This window comes from Notamacropus eugenii, chromosome 3, assembly GCF_028372415.1.
Source record: "Notamacropus eugenii isolate mMacEug1 chromosome 3, mMacEug1.pri_v2, whole genome shotgun sequence".
NCBI lineage: Eukaryota > Metazoa > Chordata > Mammalia > Diprotodontia > Macropodidae > Notamacropus > Notamacropus eugenii.
This window is the reverse complement of record NC_092874.1, coordinates 389,627,703-389,649,649: the sequence shown is the minus strand read 5'-3', so window position 1 is coordinate 389,649,649 and position 21,947 is coordinate 389,627,703. Positions and strand designations below refer to the sequence as shown.

The 21,947-nt window shown below is 42.7% G+C and overlaps 1 protein-coding gene across 2 annotated transcripts in view; it reads right to left on the bottom strand.

Moving 5' to 3' along the window:
* Positions 1–21,947, bottom strand: part of ADAP1 (ArfGAP with dual PH domains 1) — a 163,986-nt gene that overhangs the window by 125,792 nt on the left and 16,247 nt on the right. For both annotated transcript variants that reach the window (XM_072597780.1, XM_072597779.1), the window contains exon 2: positions 949–1,079. In XM_072597780.1, the coding sequence (XP_072453881.1) occupies positions 949–1,079 (131 nt within the window). The remainder of the gene's footprint in view (positions 1–948; positions 1,080–21,947) is intronic.

Below are 21,947 nucleotides of genomic sequence, written 5' to 3'. Positions count from 1 at the left end.
GTTGCTGTTTCCCATCCACTTTGTTGGAGTCTTTTAAAGGAAAACCAATCACTAAATAAGTACAGTATTTCGTTAAGTATACACTATGTACTATGCACTAGAGATGCAAATTCAAATGTGGGACAGGCTTTGTCCTCAAGAAGCTTACATTTTACTAAGGAAGTTGTAATATACAGATACATAAATAAAGCAATTATTCAAAAACATAGTGATGGGGGCAAGGCAAGGGCTGTCCTAACAGCTGAGAAAATCAGGAAAAGTTTATTTTTTAAAGTTTATCACATTTTTCAATGATCAATTATTTATTTTTCTCTCTTCTACCTCTGCCCACCCACTAAAAGAAGGAAGGAAGAGAGAGAGGGAAGGAGGGCAGAAAGGAAGAAAGGAGAAAAGGAAAGAGGAAGGAAGGGAGGAGGAAGGGAAGGAGAAAAAGAGGAAAGGAAAAAATAAGGGAGAGAAGAATGGAGGAAGGAGGGGAAGATGGGGAGGGATAAGAAGGAAAAGAAGGAAGAAGGGAGGAAGAAAGTCTTGTATCATATAAGCAGCCAAGTAAAACATATTCCTCCACTGGTCATGTCCAAAATTCATTTCCTATTTTTCATGTTAGTGCACCATTTCTCCACTATGAGGTGGCAGCACTCAGGAAACCCTCTTAAAAGGGGGGCACTTAAACTGGGCTGTGAAGGGAGCTGGGGGTACAAAGAAGCAGAAGTGAGATGGGAGAGCATTTCAGGCATGAGCACAGAAATGGAAGACACCAGAATGCTGTGTGGGGAAGCAGCATGTCCCAAATGGCCCCTGACAACATGAGTTTTGGTCATACTGGAGTTAAGCAGACTTAGATGCCCTTTCTGCCCCTGCCCTGCTGCCAGAAAGAGCCCTGTGATCTGGTATCTGTGTACCTCCCAGGGTCCCCTCAAGACTCAGCCAAGAAAGCAGACCTCATACCTCTATTTGTGCTTCATCCCAAGCATCCAAACGGACTGACTTCACTTTGCTGACATTGGGGATGTTGCGGTGTATTCCTGAGCAGCTCAGGCAAATGAATACTCCAAGGGTGTAGGAGGCCCAGTCAGGATCTAAGAAGCAAAAAATAATAATAGTGATAATGATAGCTAGTCTTTATCCAGCATTTGAAAATATACAAACATTACCTTTATTTACAAGTATTATCTTTACAAATATTATCTTATTCTAACCTCAAAACAATGCTGCAACGCAGTTGCTATTAGTATCCTTATTTTACATATGAGGAAACTGAGGCAGATAGGTTAACTCTATCCATTGCATTAATCACTAATCAGAATGAAAAAAAAAAGTATAGCACAGTGAAAAGAGAATGAGACTAACAGTTGGCAGCCCTGGCTTGTTTTGTCCTCACACTGACACTAACGAGCTTTGGGACCTTGGATACAGGACAACTTCCCCACGTTTCAGTTTGCTCATTTGTAAAATGAGGAACAGGAACCAGAACATGACCTATGAGGAATCTTCCCAGTCTGGATCTATGATCCTATGATCTTGCTGATGTAAATTCAATAATTATTACAGACAGACCTAATTTTTTGCAGTAATTATTTGCTTGATATTACTTCCAATGATAAAAACAACCAAGGTAGAAGAAATATAAAATTCCAACAGTGAGAGAAACAGTTAAACAAACTGTGCCACATTAATGCAAGTAGAGGCATCTACTAAGTGTCTGAGGTGGGATTTGAAGTTGGGGAGATGAGTTTTCCTAACTCCAAGCTTGGCACTCTATCCACCGTGCCACCTAGCTGGTTTATTTCCAGTTTGGCAGCTAGGTGGCATGGTGGATAGAGCGCCAGATCTGGAAATAAGAAAACACATCTTCCTGAGTTCAAATCCAGCCTGAGACACTTAATTAGCTGTGTTACCCTGGGCAAGTCACTTCACCCTGTTGGCCTCAGTTTCCTCATCTGTTAAATGAATTGGAGAAGGAAATAGCAAACCACTCCAGTATCTTTGCCAAGAAAATGCCAAATGGGGTCATGAAGAATTAAATACAACTGAAAAAGTGACTAAACAGCAGTAATGCAGTGGGATGCTATAATGTCATTAAGATTGATGAGAATGAGGAATTCAAAGAAATCTGGGAAGACTTTATGAAATGATGCAAAGAAAAAAGGCAGAACCAGAGTGAAAGTACACATAACGACTTTAACTTGGGGAATCAATGAATCAAGAAATCAAATGGAGGGAATGACTGAAAAATTATGACTGAACTCTATGTGCTGAGATTCACCTATTTCAACGCAATAGTTGTAATGCATATTTGGTTGGTTACATTGATGTTTACCCTTAAGTTTACAATAAATCATCTTAAAATATTGCTGACAATGTTGCCCATAACTCAAAACTTTTGCTAAGTGAATTGTATTTCAAATGTAAATGGGAAGCTGATGATTTAAAGGAATTCTCTTGTGAATTCTTTTGTAAAATCAATAATCCTTTTATAAAGCTAGCCATCATTCCCCGAATTCACATTTGAAATAAATACAGGTGTTCATTCTTGGCATGAAATAAAGAAAATGATGCCTGTAAAGATTATGGGATCATAGATCCAGAGATGAATGAGACCTCAGAGGCTAAAAGTTACCCTCCTGTTTTACAGATTATAAACATAATAGCATGGATATAGACTAGACTCAAAACTTTAAGGTTTGCAAAATACTTTGCAAATATTATTTCATCCTCCTAACAATCCTAGAAGCTAGGTGCTGTTATCCTCTCCATTTTACAAATGAGATAATTGAGGCAGATAGAGGGTGAATGACTTGCTCAGTTTCACACGTTTAGTAAGTGTTGTGAAGCTGGATTTGAACTTAGGTCTTCTTGACTCCAGGTCCAGTGTTCTATCCACATCTAGATGAGTAAACTGAAGAAAGCCCAAAAAGCTAAGTGATTTACCTATTATAAATCTTTTTGCAAAAATTCTTTGAGACAAATTACCACTGCCCCCAAATCTTTATTTTTGTGTAAATAAGGATTTCCATAGATGAGGTTTGTTTAAAGGTTTGCCATATATGAGACTTGTTCAAAGTGAGGTATGTCTACATTCCTGTGACCTCTCTATTTGCTGAGGCTGAAAAAAGTCACTTGTATTAGGGGTATTCACAGAGTATCTGGCCTCTCAGGTCAGGAAATGGCCCAAATCTGCCTCATTGGCCAGGTGAGCAAATGGAAGGAAACCTTTTATTTCCACCCATTTTGACTCAAACATCTTTCCTCCCAGGCAAATCATTTCAAACCATTTTGACTTTATCCTCTGTCCAAATCTACCCTCAAGGGCCCAGCCCCCTGATGACTCAGATCCATATCAGAAGCTACAGTAAAAAGTGAAAAGGACTCCTGGATTCTGTATCCCCCTCATGTTCTCACATGCCCACACCACTCGGTAACCACAATTACAACATATTCCATTCACAAGCATTAAATTAGGCCTATAAGTCAAATGAACAAATCATTAAAGGTCCTCTAGTGCATGCCCAGCCCTGGGCGCTGGGCTGTGTAGGTTACAGAACAGTGAAACACACAGTCTCATGCTTGGGTTATGTTGTAAAAGAGATTCTTGCTCAGGTAAGATAACCCCTTGCCTGTTATATACCTAGTGGGTTCTGGTTTGGCAAGGGGTTGAACCAGACAGTGTCTTCAATCCCTTCTAATTCTTTTCAATTCTATGGTTTGGAGTTGGTGGCACAAGTGGACAGCACTCGGAAAGGCAAAGGCAGGGTCTCAGGATGAACAAAGACACAGGCAGGATGCTATGACCCTATGGAATAAATGTCACCTCACTTGGGACAGTAAGAAAATCAGCCTTAAGAAGAAGACAAAAAGCCAACTTTCCTAGGTTCACAGCCCTAGGAGGAAGCTCAGGTTATCTAATATAGACCCCTTATGTTAGAGATAAAGAAACTGAGACCCAGGAGGCTGAGGGACTTGCCCAAAGTCACACAGGCAGGAAAAATCAATATTGAATGGGGCTGAGGGAAAGGCCTTAAAAGTTCTGGTACTGTACTGTTGTAAGAAATGATAACCTTGATTGTAAAAAATAAATGGATAGATTTGCACAAAATAATGAAGAGTGAAATGAGCAAAACCAAGAGAACACTGTATACAGTAACAGTAACATGGTTTTGAAAACAACTGAGTGACTAAGTCTTTTTGACTATTATAAGTTCCCAAATTAACTACAAAGGACATATGAAGGAAGATGCTATCTGCATCCAGAGAAAGTACTATTAAGAACTGTCTCATTCATTTTAATGTAAGCTTCTTGAAGGCAGAGACTTTTTTTTTAATCCTCTTTGCAGCCTCAGCGATTAGCCCTGTGCCTGGTATCATTTCTGTTGTTTTTCAGTTGTGTCTGACTGTATATGACTGGACCCATCTGGGATTTTCTTGGCAAGATACTAGAGTGGTTTATCATTTCCTTCTCCAGTTCATTTAATAGATGAGGAAACTGAGGCAAACAGAGCTAAGTGACTTGCCAGGGTCACCCAGCTAGTAAGTGTCTGAGGTCAGATCTGAACTCAGGAAGATGAGGTTTCCTGACTCCAGGACTGACACTCTCTCCACTGTTTCATCTAGCTGCTTGTCTGGTATACAGTAAGGATTAAATAAATGCTTGATTATTTGTCTTGACTGGAGACACAAGGGAAGGCAAAAACAAGGCCCCTCATTCTAATGGGGGTAGATAACAAGCAAATAATTTTATGCTTCTCCCCCAGCAACCCTCTGGAAAGAGGGTTAACACTCCGTGCTAAAACAAAATTGGCAGTGGTAGTCCCAAAAGGAAACAGACCCTAGAAGACCAAGTAAAAGAGAAAGACTGAGTTATCTGCTGAGGAGCGCGTCCCTCCTCAGACAGGCGGCGTCTGGGAGCTGTCCCTCTCACTTAGCACGCTTCCCATACAATCCTCCAAGAGAAATGGCATCATTTGTTTATCCTGTTCTAGTCATTATGCTAAACATTTACACTACACAGAGTAGTCATTATTTATGAGGAGTCAAGAGCCTGTTCTCACTTTCTTTATACATATTTAATGGATGGTTTGGGTTGCAATTAGCACCCAGGAATTGTGGGAAGCAAGGGTCTGGTGAAGGAGGAAATGAAGGGTCAGCCACATCTGATCCGCGCACATTGAACCTGGAGAGACAATCCCTCCCCAGAGCTCTCGGGGCAGCGCCATCTGAGAAAATCTTGGGGTGAGGGGGAAAATGAGGACTGACGATGACTCTCCACTAATGCCCTTCCCGCCCAGCCATGCCAGTCTTACTGGTCCCCAGTACAGTGCCTGGCACAGAGCAGGGGCTTAATCAATACTAGTTGACTGACTTATGCTACTTCTGGATTTGAGAAGGCGAAAAGGACAGAAGCAGAGGAAGAAGGTATTGGCACTATACTCATAACAATACCATGAGATAGGAAGGGGGAATATTACTCTCCCACTTCCCAGGTAAGGAAAATGAGGCTCAGAGGAGTCTAATAACCTCCCTATAGTCACTAGCAGTACTGAGGCTAGGACAAAAACTGAGGTCTAGCGTTTAACAATGAGTAGGCACTTAATAAATGCTTATTGATCAACAGCTTGAGAAGATCCTAGATTCAGATCTGGAAGAGATATAAGTACTTAATAAATGGGTGTGTTCCCTCTCTCTCTCTCTTTCTCTTTCCCTCCCTTCTTTCTCCCCCCTCTTCTTTCTCTCCATTCCTCTTCTGTGCTCTCCCTCTCCTTCTCTCCCTCTCTCTCTCTCTCCCCACCATTTTTTCTCTCCTTTCCTCTTCTGTCCTCTCCCCTTCTCCTGTCTCTATATGTGTGTGTCATTCTCTGTCTCTAACTAGTTATTTTAGAGGCTACCTATCCCAATCCTTCATTTTACAGATGAGGCAATGAGTCTCAGAGAGATAAAGTGATTTGCCCACAGTCCCACAGTTAATAAGTATCTGAGACAGAATTTGCAAACCCAGATCTTTCTGCCTCTGAGTCTGGTGCTCTATCCATTATACCACACTTCTTCACTAAGAGGAAGGGAGAAGGTGGAAGGGATAGTCCAGATGGCAATACTCCAGAGATATCTCTGCCCAGAAAGTGGAAAACAAAATATGAAAAAGAGGAACCAGGATTATCTTTCACTTTCCATTGTCCCTCCTTTCCAGCCCCTACTCCAAACTTCCTAGAGCAGACAGATTCATGTCTGACAATATCTGAAGCCCTGTCTAATGGAAAAGGCACTAGAGTGGATCCATATGTGTCAAGAGGGAGGGGCTGGCCAATGGGTGGCAGTCAGAAGAAGGTAGATTTTGGTTCACTGTAGAGGAGAGAGAACCTTCTAACTATTCAGAGCTGCTCAACAGGAAGGGACCACTTCATAGGATCCGAGCTTCATGGTTGCAAGGAACCTTAGAGAGAACCTGTAATTCATAGATGGAGAAACTTGCCCAAGGCCACATAAGTAGTAAATAATAGATCCAGGATTTGAACTCAAGTGCTTTGACTTCAAAACTATTATTCATCCACTATATCATGGTTTCTCTTTACAAAGTATCGAGTTCCCTGTCACTGGAGGTATTCAAGGCAGAGATAGCAGCCCATCTGTCAGGGATAATAAAAATGTTTCCTACACTGGAGTAAGGTTAGATTAGACCAGGGCTTCTTAAACCTTTTCCAGTCATGACTGACTGTATTTCAGCATCATTTATTGGCACTGCCTGGCATGACGGCCAGTGCAAAGTGCACATGCTGTGTGAGAAACAAGGCTGCAGTAAAGTTGTGTGAGGCAACATGGAAAAACGCTGCCAGAAAGACTTCAGAATCGTTATGTGTTTGCTTCTTAATTAAATTTTAGTCGTTGCATGTTCAGAAACCTCTTACTGTTGCCAAATTTGTTGCAACTCCATATGGGGCCATGACCCACAGTTGAAGAAGCACTGGACTAGACCAGCTCCGAAGTACTTTCCAAGGCTTAGAAGTGATGATTATAGGCTCACAGAATATAGAAGTAGAGAAGGAACCTCAGCAATAATAAATAATAAACCTCAGCTCATTTTACAGAAGAGGAAACTGAGGCTCAGAGAGGTTAATCAATTTACCAGCAGAAAGAGGATTTGAACACGTTTTCTGATTCTAAACCTAGGATTAAGATTCTTCCTACTATTTTTTCTCCTTCTCTTTGCCCAACACTGACCATGTTCTCTGGGACCTTGAACTGCCCTCAGGAATACAGATACAAGCCCCACAGATGGACAGTCCCAGACCAGGACTTCAGGTCCTTTCAAACTTGAACCATAAACCTCAAACTGGAACAAGTCTTCTAATTGGTCTTCCTGCCTCAAGTCTCTCCCAACTCGAATTCAACCTTTGCCAAAAGCAATTTTCCTGAATAGCAGGTCTGACCATGTCACCCGTTCCCCCCAACATGCACATACTCAATAAATTCTAGGGATTGTTACCTCTAGGATCAGATATAAAAAAGTACTCTGTTTGGCATTTGAAATTCTTCTCAAAAGTGGATGGCTCCTTCCCCCATCCCCCCCTCCTAATCTTCATGCCCCTCCCATCCCTTTTTCTCTGACTCTGGGCATATTTACCTGCTAGCCTCCATGGTTGAGATGCTCTCCTGTCTCATTCTCACCTACTAGCTTCCCTGGCTTCCTTCAAGCCCTAGCTAAAATTCCGTCTTCTACAGGAAGCCTTCCTCTGTCCTTCTCAATTTTAATGCCTTCTCTCTATTAATTATCTCCTATTTATTCTGTATATAGCCTGTCTGTACATATTTATTTGCATGTTGTCTCCCCCTTTAGTTTTTAAGCTCTTGAGGACAGGAAGTGTCTTTTTTCCTCTTTTTATATTCCTAGCACCTGGCATATAGTAGATGCTTAATAAATGTTTACTGAGCAGCTCTACACAGTCTCTGATCCAGCCTCACTGGTCTACTCATAGATATTTGACCTATGACATTCACAATCCTGTCTCCTGACTAGGCATTTGTACTGGCTGAAACCCATGCCTGGACACTGTCTTTTCTCATCCACTTCTTAGCTTTTCCTGGCTTCCTACAAGAGACAACTAAAACCCCACCTTCTGCCAGCAGCCTTTCCTGGTCCCTCCCTACCTGGTGTCTTCCCACTAACATTAGCTTCTATTTAGTTTGTATATAGGGCAGTGAGGTGGTACAGAGTGCCAGGCCTGGAGGCAGGAAGATCTGACTTAAATTCCAGGCTCAAGTACTTACTAGCTGTGAGAACTGGGAAGTCACTTAACCCTGTTTGCTTCAGTTCCTTATCTGTAAAATAAACTGGAAAAGAAAATGGCAAACCACTCCTGTACCTTTGCCAATAAAACCCAAATGGGATCATGAAAAATTGGACCCAACTGAACAACTTAAATGTATGTAATTGTTATATTCGTCCTTCCTTGCCAAAGAAGACCATGCCATCAGAGAAATGATGACATGACTTGCACTTAACTTTGTTTTGAGTGAGGGACAGCTGTGCAGGTCACCAGCCTCACTTCTCCTCCAGAGTCATCTGGATCCACTGACTAGATATTCATCAGAATGACTGGAGACGGCCCAGGATGCAGTGGGAGACCTTGGCCCCTTTAGTCTAAGGCTTTCACTTAAAGTGAGGTAATGCCCATTCAGTGAATAGGCCTGTTTAAGAAGTAGTCAGGGGATAGCCCCATTAATGAGGCAAAGAAAAATAAGAAGTCATCCTGATGAATACAGATAATTATTTATACACTGTATCCCCCATTTAAAAAGGAGCTCCCTGAGGACAGGGAAAGTGTGGTTTTTTTACCTTCTTGGTATCCCCAGCACTTCCCATAGTGTCTGGCATGTATTAAGTGCCTAATGAAGGCTTGTTGAGTAATCTGTTTAACCTAATAAACCCAAGCAAAATGGGGCACAATGAATCAACCAATGGAAACATCACTAGATTTACAGCCAGAAGAACTAAATTCAAATCCTCCCTCTGCCACTAGCTTCATGTGTGAACTTGGTTGTCAAATCAGCAAGCATTCATTAAGCACCTACTACTTCCCAAGCACTGTGCTAAGTGCTGGGAATACAAAGAAGGGCAAAAACACAATTACTGCCACCAAGGAGCTAAAGGAGGAGATATTTGTTGTGGTTCTTCAGTCACTTCAGTGTTGTCACACTCTCGGAGACTCCATTTGGGGTTTTCTTGACAAAGATACTGGAGTGGTTCAACATTTCCTTTTCCAGCTCATTTTACAGATAAGGAAACTGAAGCCAACAGGGTGAAGTGACTTGCCCAGGGTCACAGAGCTAGTAAGTATCTAAGGCTACATTTGAATTCAAGACTTCCTTACTCTAGACCTAGCATTCTATCACTGTACCACCTAGCTGCTCCCAAGGAGGAGATAATGTGCAAACAACTCTCAACAAGCAAGACATATCCAAGACAAATTACGGATCACCTCAGAGGGAAGGCACTAGCATTAAGGGGGCCCCCTGGAAAGGCTTCTTACAGCAGGTGAGAATTTTAGGTGAGGCACGAAGTAAGTCTGGGAGGTTAAGACAGAGGTGAGCAAAGAGAGGCCAGTGACGAGAAATTGGAGAAGGTGAAGGTATGAGAAAACTTGAAAGATATGGATAGAGAGTGTGGGGGGAGAGAATGAGGCTCCAAAGGGCTCTAAATGCCTAACAGGATTTTATATTTGATCCTGGAGGTGATAGGGAATCATTGGAGTTTACTAAGTAAGAGGAGCAACAAGGTCAGACCTGTTCTTTAAGGAAGATCCACTTGGACAGCAGATTGGAGAATGGAGCAGGGCAGGGAGGCCAACCAGCAGATAACTGCAAAAGTCCAGGGGTGAGCTGATGGGTCAAGATACCTAATCTATATGGGTTTCAGCTTTCTCATCTATAAAATGAGCAAGCTTAGCTGTTGTGATTGTTCAGTCTTTTTTCAGTTGAGTCCTACTCTGTAACCCCATTTGGGGGATCTTGGCAAAGATACTGGAGTGGTTTGCCATTTCCTTCTCCAGCTCATTTTACAGATAAGGGAACTGAGGCAAACAGGGTGACTGACTTGTCCAGGGTCACACAGACACTAAGGCAGGATTTGATGAGTCTTCCTGATTCCAAGTCTATCCACTGTGCCACTTAGCTGCCCAGGAGCTAGACTAGAGGACCTCTAAAACTGTGACTTTTGCTGAGATGCAGACCAAACTAAAGTTTCTCTGAAGACCATCCACTAAACAAACCAGTTTGACCTGGATTCAAATCAATATTCTTTCTAAAGCTTTGGAGTAGGAACATGAAAGTATTACCCAAACCAAAACTTCACTGGGCCTCTGCCCAGAACCTGCTGACCAGGAAGAGCAAAGAGCGAAACTCCCGGCAATCTTGGCTAAGCCCCAGGGAGCAGGTCTCAGTGGACTATGTCCTCAGTCTCCTCCCCCACTGAAGGCTGCGTTTCTTTCAGGCAGGGCCTCAGATAGATGTCTGCAATAATCTCACTTGGAGAAAATCCCAGCCCCACTCTGCATCCACCAGAGCTAATTCAATTCAACCCAACCCTTATATAATGCTTGACATGTGTAAGACCTGGAAGCAGCATGGGGGAAGTGGATAGAGTGCTTGGAGTTAGAAAGGCCTAGGTTCAAGTACAACACCATGACCTTGAGAAAGTCTTTTAGTCTCTGTGTGCCTCAGGCAACTCCCAGAGAATTATCCAAGACATCACAAAAGGTCGTAATCAGTATTGGTCAAAGGAGTTCCCTAAATGGACAAAAATCACAACTCCTTTGCATAGAGTCATGTGTTAAATGTTATGAAGGACAATAAACTCTGGTCTTCCATATGCAACTTTTCTAGGCTCACTTTATTTATGAAAAGGCTCTTTGTTATGGATAATTTTCAAAGTTCATAATAAAAAAATATGAAAAAAAAACCTATTGTTCCTGACTATATTAACCCCTTCCTTGCAAATGCCCCTTCCACACGACTCTCTCAGACATGGTGGAATATTCCAGACTCCTGACGTCACAAAATTTAAAACTCAATGAACTTTCAGAGATCCACCTACTCCAATCTTATTCTAGGTAGGGAGTTGAAGTCCCCGAATTTGCCTTTTAATATAGATAGACAGATAATTATTTGAATTATTTTCTTTGTACTTTATTTTATGCATTTCAAAATATTCTTCTGAACTGATGCAAAGTGAAGCGAGCAGAACCAGGAGAACATAGTTTGATGGTCAACTATGAATGACGTAGCTGTTCTCAGCAATACAATGATCCAAGATGATTCCAAAGAACTCATGTTGAAAAATGCTATCCACATCCAGAGAAAGAACTGATGGAATCTGAATGTAGATTGAAGCAGACTATTATCACGTTATTATTTTTTGTTTTTTTTCCTTTTGGTCTATTTCTTCTTTCACAACATGACTAAAATGAAAATGTTTAATATGATTGCACATCTATAACCTATATCAAATTGCTTACCATCTTAGGGAGGAAACAAGTGGAGGGAAAAAATTTGGAACACAAAGTTTTCTTAAATCAATGTTAAAAATTGTCTTTATATGTAACTGGGAAAAACAAAATACTATTAAAAATATTCTTGTGAAAAGGGACTGCCCAAGGAATTCATGAACAAGAACCAAAAAGTTAAGAACTCCTAATTTAAAGGAAACTCTGAGAGAGAAAGTATCTAGAATGTGACTTGCCCAAGACCCTAGTGTTGTTTTTGTTCAGGAGTTTTCCTGGCAAAGATATTGAAGAGGTTGGCCATTTCCTTCTCCAACTCATTTTACAAAGGAGGAAACTCAGGCCAACAGGGTGAAGTGACTTTCTCAGAGTCACACAGTCAGTAAGTGTCTGAGGCCAAATTTGAACTCGGGTCTTTCTGCCTCCAGGCCTGGCACTCTATCTGCTGAGTCATCTAGCTGCCTATCCCTCAGAAATCTATAAAATCAAAGAATTTAGAGTTGGAAAGAACCTTAGAGATCCAACCCTATAGAATCTAAAACTAGAAGGGAAATCGAAGGTCATCTATAATCCATCCCTTTATTTTAAATGTGAGAAAACTGAAGCCCAGAAAAAACTGAGTGACGTGACTCAATTCACACAGAGTGAGAAAGCTGTCAATCAGTTAGTAACACTTATTAACTGCCTACTATGTTCCAGGTACTGAAGATAAAAAAAACGGTAAAAACCAGTCCCTCTCTTAAAGGACTCAGATGCTCAAGTAAGATATACACAGAATAAACTGGGAGTGATCTCAGAGGGAAGGCACTAGGGTTCAGGAAGAGCAGAAAAGATTTCCTGCAGAAGGCAGGATTTTAGTAGAGATTTAAAGGAAGTCAGGGAAGCCTGGGGGCAGAGATGAGGGGAGAGAGAGAGAGTTCCTGGCAAGAGAGACAATCATTGAAAATGCTTAGGATCTGGAAATGAAGGCTCGAGCTATGAACATCAATGAAGTGTAAATTGAGAGGATGGAGGGTTGAGTTTCAAAGCCAGGAAGACTTGGGTTCAAGTCCTGACTGATCCAGTCTAGATGTGTGACCCTGGGCAAGTCAGTTAAAATTTCTATGACCCAAACTCAAATAAAAACTGGGGGCCACCAAGTTTTACATACCCCTCATGTATAGTGAAAGCTATGGTTTTTCCAGAGCTGGACTATAAAGAAAGCTGAGCACTGCAGAATAGAGGCTTTCAAATTGTGGTGCTGGAGAAGACTTCTGAGAGTCCCTTGGTCAGCAAGGAGCTCAAATCAATCAATACAAATTAACTCTAACTATTCAGATACTGAAGCTGAAACTGAAATACTTTTGCCACATAATGAGATGATGGGGCTCATTGGAAAAGACTTTGAAACTGGGAAAGACTGAAGGCAAAAGAAAAGCATGGCAGAGGATGACATGGATAGACGGTGTCACAGCAGCAATGATCATGAGCTTGGACAGACGTTGGTAGATAGTGGAGGAGAGAATGGCCCAGCATGCTATGATCCACGAGTGTCTAACACCACAGAACAACAACAAAACCTCATAGAAGGATCCTTTTTGGCTGCATATTGACTTAAAAACTCCCCACATATATTAACGTAATCAATGTTCACTGTATTTTTATTTATTTTGTTAAATATTTCCTAATGATGTTTTAATCTGGTTCCTGGAAACACTAAAGAGTGTTGCTGGCATGTTTGACACCTTTGGTCCAGGTGCCTCTGTAAGACTGAGCTGCAAAGAAGCCAACATTCACTGGTGGTGGGAGTTGCCTAGACCTCAAGTTTTCCAAACCCATGAAATTATAAGCCCAGTTCCCATCCTCATCTCACATACAGTAATGGACAGAAAAGAAATTTGAATCCAGCCCCTCTGACTTGAGAGCCAATAAATACTTTTTCCACACTGCCCCTGACAGAACAAAAGTGAAGCCAGCAAGTGATCCCTCACCAGATACTGATTCAAATTTTTGCTATTGTTGTTGAGTCGTTTTTCAGTCGTTGTCCAACTCTTTGTCATCCCATTTGGGGTTTTCTTGGCAGAGATATCAAGTGGTTTACCATTTCCTCCTCTAGCTCATTTTACAGATAAAGAAACTGAGGCAAACAGGGTTAAGTGACTTGCCCAAGGTCACATGGCTAGTGTCTGAGGCTAGATTTGAACTCAGGTCTTCCTGACTCCAGGTCTGGTATTCTATCCATTGCACTACCTAGACAAATTCAAATCAACAAACACTTGTTAAGTTAGGTGCTGGGGGAGATATAAAATTAAGAGAAGACATAATCCCTGATTTGTGGAGATAATTGTCTAATTTTGGCATACATTCCCCGCCTACAAAGAAAAACCCAAACCAAGCAACTAAAACATCTATGGCTAGCATCCAAGACAGCAATCAGCCCCTAGGGTTTATCCCACCTCACCTTGTACTCCAGTCAGCAAAGCTGATCTTACCATCTCCCTTAACAGTTACCTTGTTCATTCATGCCTCTGTACCTATGCTCACATTCTTTCTCCTCCCTGGGATATGCCTCCCAACTGTTCAGTCAGGCCACATCATTCACTTCCTTCCTGGTTCAGCCCACCTCCTCCAAGAAGCCTTCCCAAACTAAATCTTATCCCACACAGCTCATTCATTTGCTGTGCATGCTACATCTCTGCAGACCCTATTCCTTCACTCTTTGGAATTTGCTCAGACCCTCTGGTTGTCTCTCCTGTTTGCCTCTGTCTCCTCAAGCAAACAGTAAGCAATTTGAGTTGGGGGTCTGTGATTTTCTATGTCTTTTGGAGCCCCCTCCACCCAGATTTACTCACAAGCACACACCCAAGTACCTCAAGCAGTGCTGAAGACAAATCAATTATAAACTCGGACACTTAAGTCACTTAACTTTTTTTGCCTCAGTTTCCTCAACTGTAAAATGATGATAATGACAGCACCTACCTCCTAGGGTTGTTGTGAGGACCAGATGAGATATGTGTCAAACATTTAGCACACAGCACACTTAATAAATGCTTATTTCCTTTCCTTTCCCTTCACACAATCAACAAGCTCATCTTGAGTACCATATTAGGTGCCAGGCAGTGTGCTAGGTCTTGGGGTTATAAATACAAAAAATGAAGAAGAAATGAAATTCATCATTCCTCCCTATCACTGGGTAATTTCTGTTTTCCACCCATATGTTGCACTCCCTTCATTCTCCTTCCCCAAACTGGCCTGCCTCCAACCATGTAATTTGGGGAACACCATAGGTGGCTCAGGGCACTCAGAAAGCCTAGGTCTCAATCTTGGCTTTGCCACTTGTGAGCCATGTCATCTGCGGTAATTCACCTCATCTCTCTGGGTCCTAAATTTCATAATCGGGCAAATTAAGAAGTAGGAGTAGATAATGTGTGACATCACTTGTCCTTGCAGTACATCTAGCAGATTTCTGAGGACCAACAGGGGGGAGACAGAATTAGACACAAGATGGTACAGATGAGGCTTCTGCCATTTATTACTGGCCCCAACCTGAAAATCAGCTTGTCCCTTGATCAGGCAGTAAGGTGTCACAGTAGATAGAAGCCCAGGTCTGGGGTCAGAAGATCTGAGGTCAAATCTAGCCTCAGACAGTTCCTTGATGTGTGACTGTGGGCAAGTCACTTAACTTTTGTTTGACTCATTTTCCTCATCTGTAAAATGGGCAGAATAACAGCATCTATCTCCCAGGGTTGTTGTGAGGATCAAATGAGATTTTTGTTTTGGTGGTTTAGTTGTTTCAGCGTTGTCTGACTCTTCATGACCCCATTTTGAGGTTTTCTTGGCAATACTGAAATGGCTTGCACTTTTCTTCTCCAGCTCATTTTACAGATGAGGAAACTGAAGCAAACAAAGTTAAATGACTTGCCTAGAGTCACAGCTATTAAGTGTCGGAGCTTATAGTTGATTTGTCTTCAGCTCTGCTTGAGGTACTTGAGTGTGTGCCTGTGAGTAGAACCTGAGTGTAGGGGGCTCCAAAAAATGTAGAAAATCACAGCCAGTAAGTATCTGAGGCCGGATTTGAACTCATGAGGATGAGTCTTCCTGATACCAAGCCTGGTGCTCTATAATCTTTAGAAAAAGTACTTAGTATAGCAGCTAGCACATAGCAGGTGGTACGTGTGTATGTGTGTGTATGTATGTATGTGTGTGTGTGTGTATGTCTGTGTGTATGTGTGTGTGTGTGTTCCTTTCCCTTCCCCTCCTTTCTGGCATAGAGGGTGCATGGTGCAGTAGGAAAACTTGTTAGCTCTGGAGTCAAAAGACCTGGGTTCAGATCCCACTTGTGATACTTATTAACAGTGTGACTTTAGCACTGAATCTGTTTACTTATCTGTAAAATGGGGGTTTAGACCAGATGATCTCTGGAGCCTCTTCCAGCACTACATCTAGGCTCCCATGAGCTCATTTCCAGTCTTAGAGAGTTGTCTGGGGGCACCGAAAGGACTCATGTAATGTCTAAGAGCCACACAGTGAGCACATACCACAAATGGGAGGACTTGAACCCAGCTCAGTAAGAATAATGGTTCTGAAGTCAGAAAAATCTGGAATCAAATCCTTTTTCTGACACTCACTACTTGTGTAACTTTGGACAAGTCACTAAATCTCCCTGGGCCTCAGTTTCCTCATCTGTAAAACCCAATTCAACCCAATCCCCTTCATAGCCCCACCAGCAGGAGAGTCCAACAGAATAGGCTGTCACATTACCCAGGCAGGTAGCCCGAGGCTTACAAGGTTCACTGGGTCCTGGGAAAGACAGAGAATGCCTAGGCAAGTGATTCAGGAAGTGAGAAGCCTGGCATTGGGCCCAACCCTGGCTCTGAATCAACTACCTGGCCCGAGGCACATCACGGAATTTCCGGATCTCTCCACTTCTCCACCTGCCAGAGCAAGGCAAAATCCAACCCCCAGGGGAGGGGCCAAGCCAGGTGAGTAAAAGTTCAAGGCAATCTGACAACATTCAGGGCACAGCCCTGGGTGCACAGAAGCAGAATGTCTCCCTTCCTTTGAGGAGTTTAGAATCTCCTGAGAACAGAAACTCAGCCCAGGACAAATGACACGAGGCTGCTTAAAATGCAATATGCCCCCAATGATGAATCACTGTATTGCAGATGGGAGGCATCTTGCAGATTTGGAATCAGAGGAGAGATGCAGGTTTGAATTCCAAACTCTGCTATTTACAGCCTCGCTGGGTGAACCTGGCCAAGCCATTTAATGGCTTTCTAGACCTCAGTTTCCTCATCTGCATAATGAAGGAATTGGACATGGCGGCCTTTAAAGTCTTCTAGCTTGACATCTATGGTCTTAAGCTTGTGTGCCCTTGGGCAGGTCACAATTCTCTTGGACTAAATGAAATCTAAGATCCTTTCCAGGTCTAAATCTAAGCTGTGACATAATGTGGACAAGCGAGCCAATGGACTTGCTGGAGGTGATGACTGTGTTAGAGCCAGAGACACAAATTGGCAGAGAGGGAGATTACAGGAGAGGAATGTGCCAGGACCCAAATGGTAGAAAGTGGAAGTCACATTTTTATGCTGGCTGCTTGATGACACAGTGGATAGAATGCTATGCCTAGAGTCAGGAAGCCCTAAGTTCAAATCCACCCTCAGACACTTACTAGTCATGTGACCCTGGACAAGTCACTTAAATCTCTGTCCTCCTCCATTTCCTTAACTATAAAATGGGGATAAAAATAGTACCCACCTCTTAGGGTTGTTGTGAAGACTGAATTAGATAATATTTGTAAACAGCATTTAACACAGTGCTTAGTATCTTCCTTCCTTCTTTCCTTCCTTCCTTCTTTCCTTCTCTCTCTCTCCTTTCCTTCCTCCTTCTGTTCTTCTTTCTCTTCCTTTCTTCCTCTTCCCTTCCTCCCACCTTTCCTTCCTTCTTTGTTTCCTGCCTTCTTCCCTCCTTTCCTTCCTCTTTCCCTTTCTTTCTTCCTTCTTTCACAAGTAGATTTGGCAGCAGCAAAATCCAGAATAAGATATAAGGCTGGATATTATTCTCATGGGAATGGCTAAGAGATGACACAGGGGCCTTGCAGAGACACTTGCTAAACTGTATCCAATCTCACTAGCCCAATTTACTTCCCAAATCAAGTCCCTTACCGGGCCAAGACCGTGCAGACTGGAGTCCTGAGCCCCCCAAGCCTGGCCACAATCCCACCTGGCCCTAGTCATGCCCTGCTAGGACGGCCTGTTTGCATTCCAAACATTGGCCCCAACTCCCAGTGACCAGAGCCAGGAACGGCCTTGCAGGGCCTATGCTGAGAACTCTGGCTGGGCCACATGCATCAGGAGGCTTTCTCTCTACTAAATGCTGATCCAACAGAAAACCAGGAAGTATTTTAAACCAACGATCTGAGAGAAACGGGCTGAGAGAAAGTAACCAGAGAGGGAATGATAAAACCTAAACACAAGTACAGTGCTTTGTTACTTTATATCCAGTGGCAGATGCAAATATTTCTAAGGGGGGGGAGGGCAAATGAAGGGATACAAAGGTATTTCTGGATAAAGAAATGGCCTCAGAGCCAGGAGAGCTCTGGGTTCAAGTTCCCATTCTGACACATACTGGTTGTGTGAACCTGGCAAGGCAGCTTTAAGTGCAAACCTGCATTGATAGAAATTCCTAATATCAACAAAATCCCAAATTTAGTCCCTGTCCCTGAGGAAAGATGCCAAATCATCAACCATCCTGGGGTCAGCCAAAGGCCTAGAAAGAAGGAATTCTGACGTTTTCCCCAGAAGTATTAGATTCAATCTAATGCTTGAACTCTGAAGAACCCACAGCCCAGGCTATGACAACCCTAACTCTACAGACTGCTCATTTCCAGGAAGGGGCCAGAAGGTCTTTCTCCATTAAGGCTGCCACTTCTAGAGAACAAACTGATAGCCCATATTTTGTGAGTTTAAAAAAAAAAAGGTGTTTTTTTTTAAAGGAAAAACCTGCATGGTGGCATAAAAATTCTAGTATTATAGACAACGCAATGGAGAGAAAGGAGAGGATAGATAAGTGAAATTCACAGAAAATTTTTTAGCCAAAGGATTTGACTTCTCCCTTACCTTGGGCCTTTAAAAAACATTGTCAACTAGGACTCAGTCAACACCGAGCACTATAAGACCGGATGCTAGGGGCCACAGGAGCCAGTAAGTAGGGAGGAGGCCCATTCTCCATTCTTCCCATTGGATAATGCCTAATATAGAGACCTGGATTTCATTTCTTATCACTCATCTCAGAGGTTCTGCCACTCACCAAATGAATGAATGTAGCCTGATATCATGGATTCATCTTGGAAATGGGAGTCAGGATGCCTCAGTTACTAGATACAGCTCATCCTCCAACTGTGATTCTAGACAAATGATTTCACCTTTTAGGAGCTTGGTTCCTCTTCTATAAAACTCCAGATGTGGATCTCTAAAGTCTCTCTTTGCTCTGATCTTTCAAGGGGAAGGAGCACAGCATGTGGAGTCAGAGGACCTGATGGGTGATCCATCCCATAGTCCCTGAGGTCAATGGGATTGCTTGAGTTTAGGAGTTCTGAGTAGTATCAGGGCCAAAGCCTATTGGTATGCTCACTGTCTGGCACCAACATGTTGAGTCCCAGGGAGTGAAGGGCTACCACACTGCCAAAAGAGGGATGAACCAGCCCAGGCCAGAAAAATAGAGGAGTTAAAGTTCCCATGTTGATCTATTTTGGGATCAGGTCCGTGGATGGCTACCACTCTTCCAGGCTTGGCAAAATAGGGAAACTAAGTCTCAAAACAAAATATGATAGATAATATGGATATCAAAATAAAATATAATAATAAAATAAAATGAAGTTGTGAGGACCAAGTCATCTCTAAGTTTCCTTCCAACTCCCAAGCGAGGACCCTCTGATGGCACAAGTATCAGTGCAGTATAAGAAGCAGCGTGTGGAAGGGAAAAAATGAAAAGCTAGGACTTCCCTAACCTCCGGAAGGAACTTACATTCTTATTGGAATAACAGGCAAGGCACACACTGGAATGCTAGCCACCAAAATCTACTAAGCAAATGTGGAACTCTGGAAAATTCCCCCCTAACATGGAAGAGCTAGGGAGGGACTGCTGGAGCTTTCCCCAGCCCCTGCACTGTACCTGCTTTCAGTTCAGGAAGTATCTCACAGTTAAGACAGTTACAGGCCCCTGGGCCGGGGAATAAAACAATTTCATCTAGCACTAGAACAAAAGACGGTTCCTCCACCTCACCACCCCCTCACAGGGGACTCCAGTGAGATTTCAAGGAAGGCATCTTTTAGGATCGTAATTTTTTTATTTAACCGAGGGTGGGTAATTTACTCTGTGCGGGGCCTGCTGCCAATTTTTTTTTTTTAATAGTAGGCAGATTTCTCAGTTGTCCCCCACATGGCCTGGTCACTGTGGGCTCAGGAAATTCAAATACATTTTCATGAAACTCACTTACGAAGGTAAATCTGCTGCTAATGAAATGATAACAGCCTTCACATGTACAAAGAACATTAACATTTGCAAAGGCTTTTTATATATTACCTCATTGTAAACTTCCCAACAACCCTATGAGGCAGGTGCTATTATTATGCCCATTTCACAGATAAGGAAACTGAGACCTAGAAAAGTTCAAATGACTTACCCAGAGTCAGAGTCACCCAGTTAAGAGTCTGGGGCAGGACTGAAAGTCAAATCTTTCTGACTCCAAGTAACTACGTGGCAGAGGGCATAGCCAAGTCAGTCAATAAGTATTTATTAAGAACCTATGATGTACCAGGTACTGTGCTTAGGCAAAGAATATTGAGTTTGGAGTCAGAAAGACCCGAATTCAAATTCTGCCTTAGATATTTACTATCTATGTCATTCCCAGGCAAGTCAATTAACCTCTCTCAGCCTCAGTTTCCACATCTGTAAACTGGGGATAATAACAAAACCTACCTTCAGTCCAGGGTTGTTGTGAGACTCAAAAGAGGTAACATACATAAATGCCTCTGCAAATCTTAAAGCATTATAGAAGTACTTACCATTACCTACTGTATCTCCATGCCTCTCAAGCAACATCTCCCGAGAATCTAGTACTATTGCTGCAGAAAAAAAGCAGCTGATTGTAAAGAACAGTGGAGGTGTATGAGGTGTATGCCTTCCTGGACCATGCAACTTATTCTAAATCCAATTTATTTATAAAATTCCCCAATAATGATCTTAAAGATGGTCCTTCCTCTTCCTCCCTGTGTGATATGATGGAAAAAGTATCCTGCTGGGCTATCATATTACCTGGGTGATTGAGTAAGTTACTTATTCTCCCTGGGTCTTAGTTTCCTTCCCTGTAAAATGGGAGGGTTGGCTGGCTCATCAGATCTGAGCTCTATATCAGGAAGGAACCTCAGAGGCCATGTAGCCCAACCCTCTCACTTGACAGATGAGGAAGCAGAGGTCCAGGGAAGTGAAGTAATTTGCCCCATGTCACATTGCTAGTAAATGGCAAAGAAAGCATTTGAACTTAGATTTCAAAGTCAAAGTGCTCTTTCCATGCTGACTTTGAACTACTCTGGGTCCTAACATCCCTCTCTTGTTCCAGATTGTATCATCCACTACCCCCACCTGAAGGGCAGACACCCAGAGCCCAGGCAGAGAATGAATGGCAAAACTCTTACTAGGGTTCACTTGGAGAATGAGTCTAGAAATGACAATTAATTCAGTTCTCAATTATTTACACTAACAGGACAGCAGCAACAGTTACGTCAAAGCTATGACTTTCTTTTCTATCGGAGAAGCCCAGCACCTAACCTTTGCCACTTGCTGTGGTGGGCAACTACCTAGTGCTTTGGGGCTGTTAAGTGAAGCAAATGATCTTGCTGGCTCCCCTCTTACTTCCAGGGAACTCTTGCTGTTTGAACCCTTGATATTCCAGCTTCAGTCAGAGGTACTAGCAGAAGGCAGTTGGGGGCACTTCTCAGAAAGCAGCCGGACACAGTCACCACAGGCCTGAGACACCAGACAACGGGCAAGTACAGGGTGAAGGTCAACGGTGTCAACAGTGTGAGGGGAAAGCTACAGTTTACTAAGCATAAGACTACCTAGCTGGAGGTTGCTGATAGAGTAGGCTGGGCCCCTGGGCAGCTTCTCTCAGAAGCTTAGAAAGAACACTTCAGGGGTTGTTAAAAGTCCATCAGTTTTCATCAGAGTATGAGACTAAAGGATTACCTCTATATGGTGTGATTTTAAGGAACAATATGATGGGTTGAAGTCAAAGGATCCGGTAAAAGATCCCAGCTTGTCTCTGCTTACTCTGTGTAACTGTAGGACAAATCATTTAAGCCTCTCTGGGCCTCAGTTCCCTCCCCTGTAAAATTAGGGTATTGGACTAGGTGGCCTCTTAGGTCCTTTCCAACTCTATCTATGATTCTAAGATCCTTCACCAGGAAATTTTCACCCATCCAC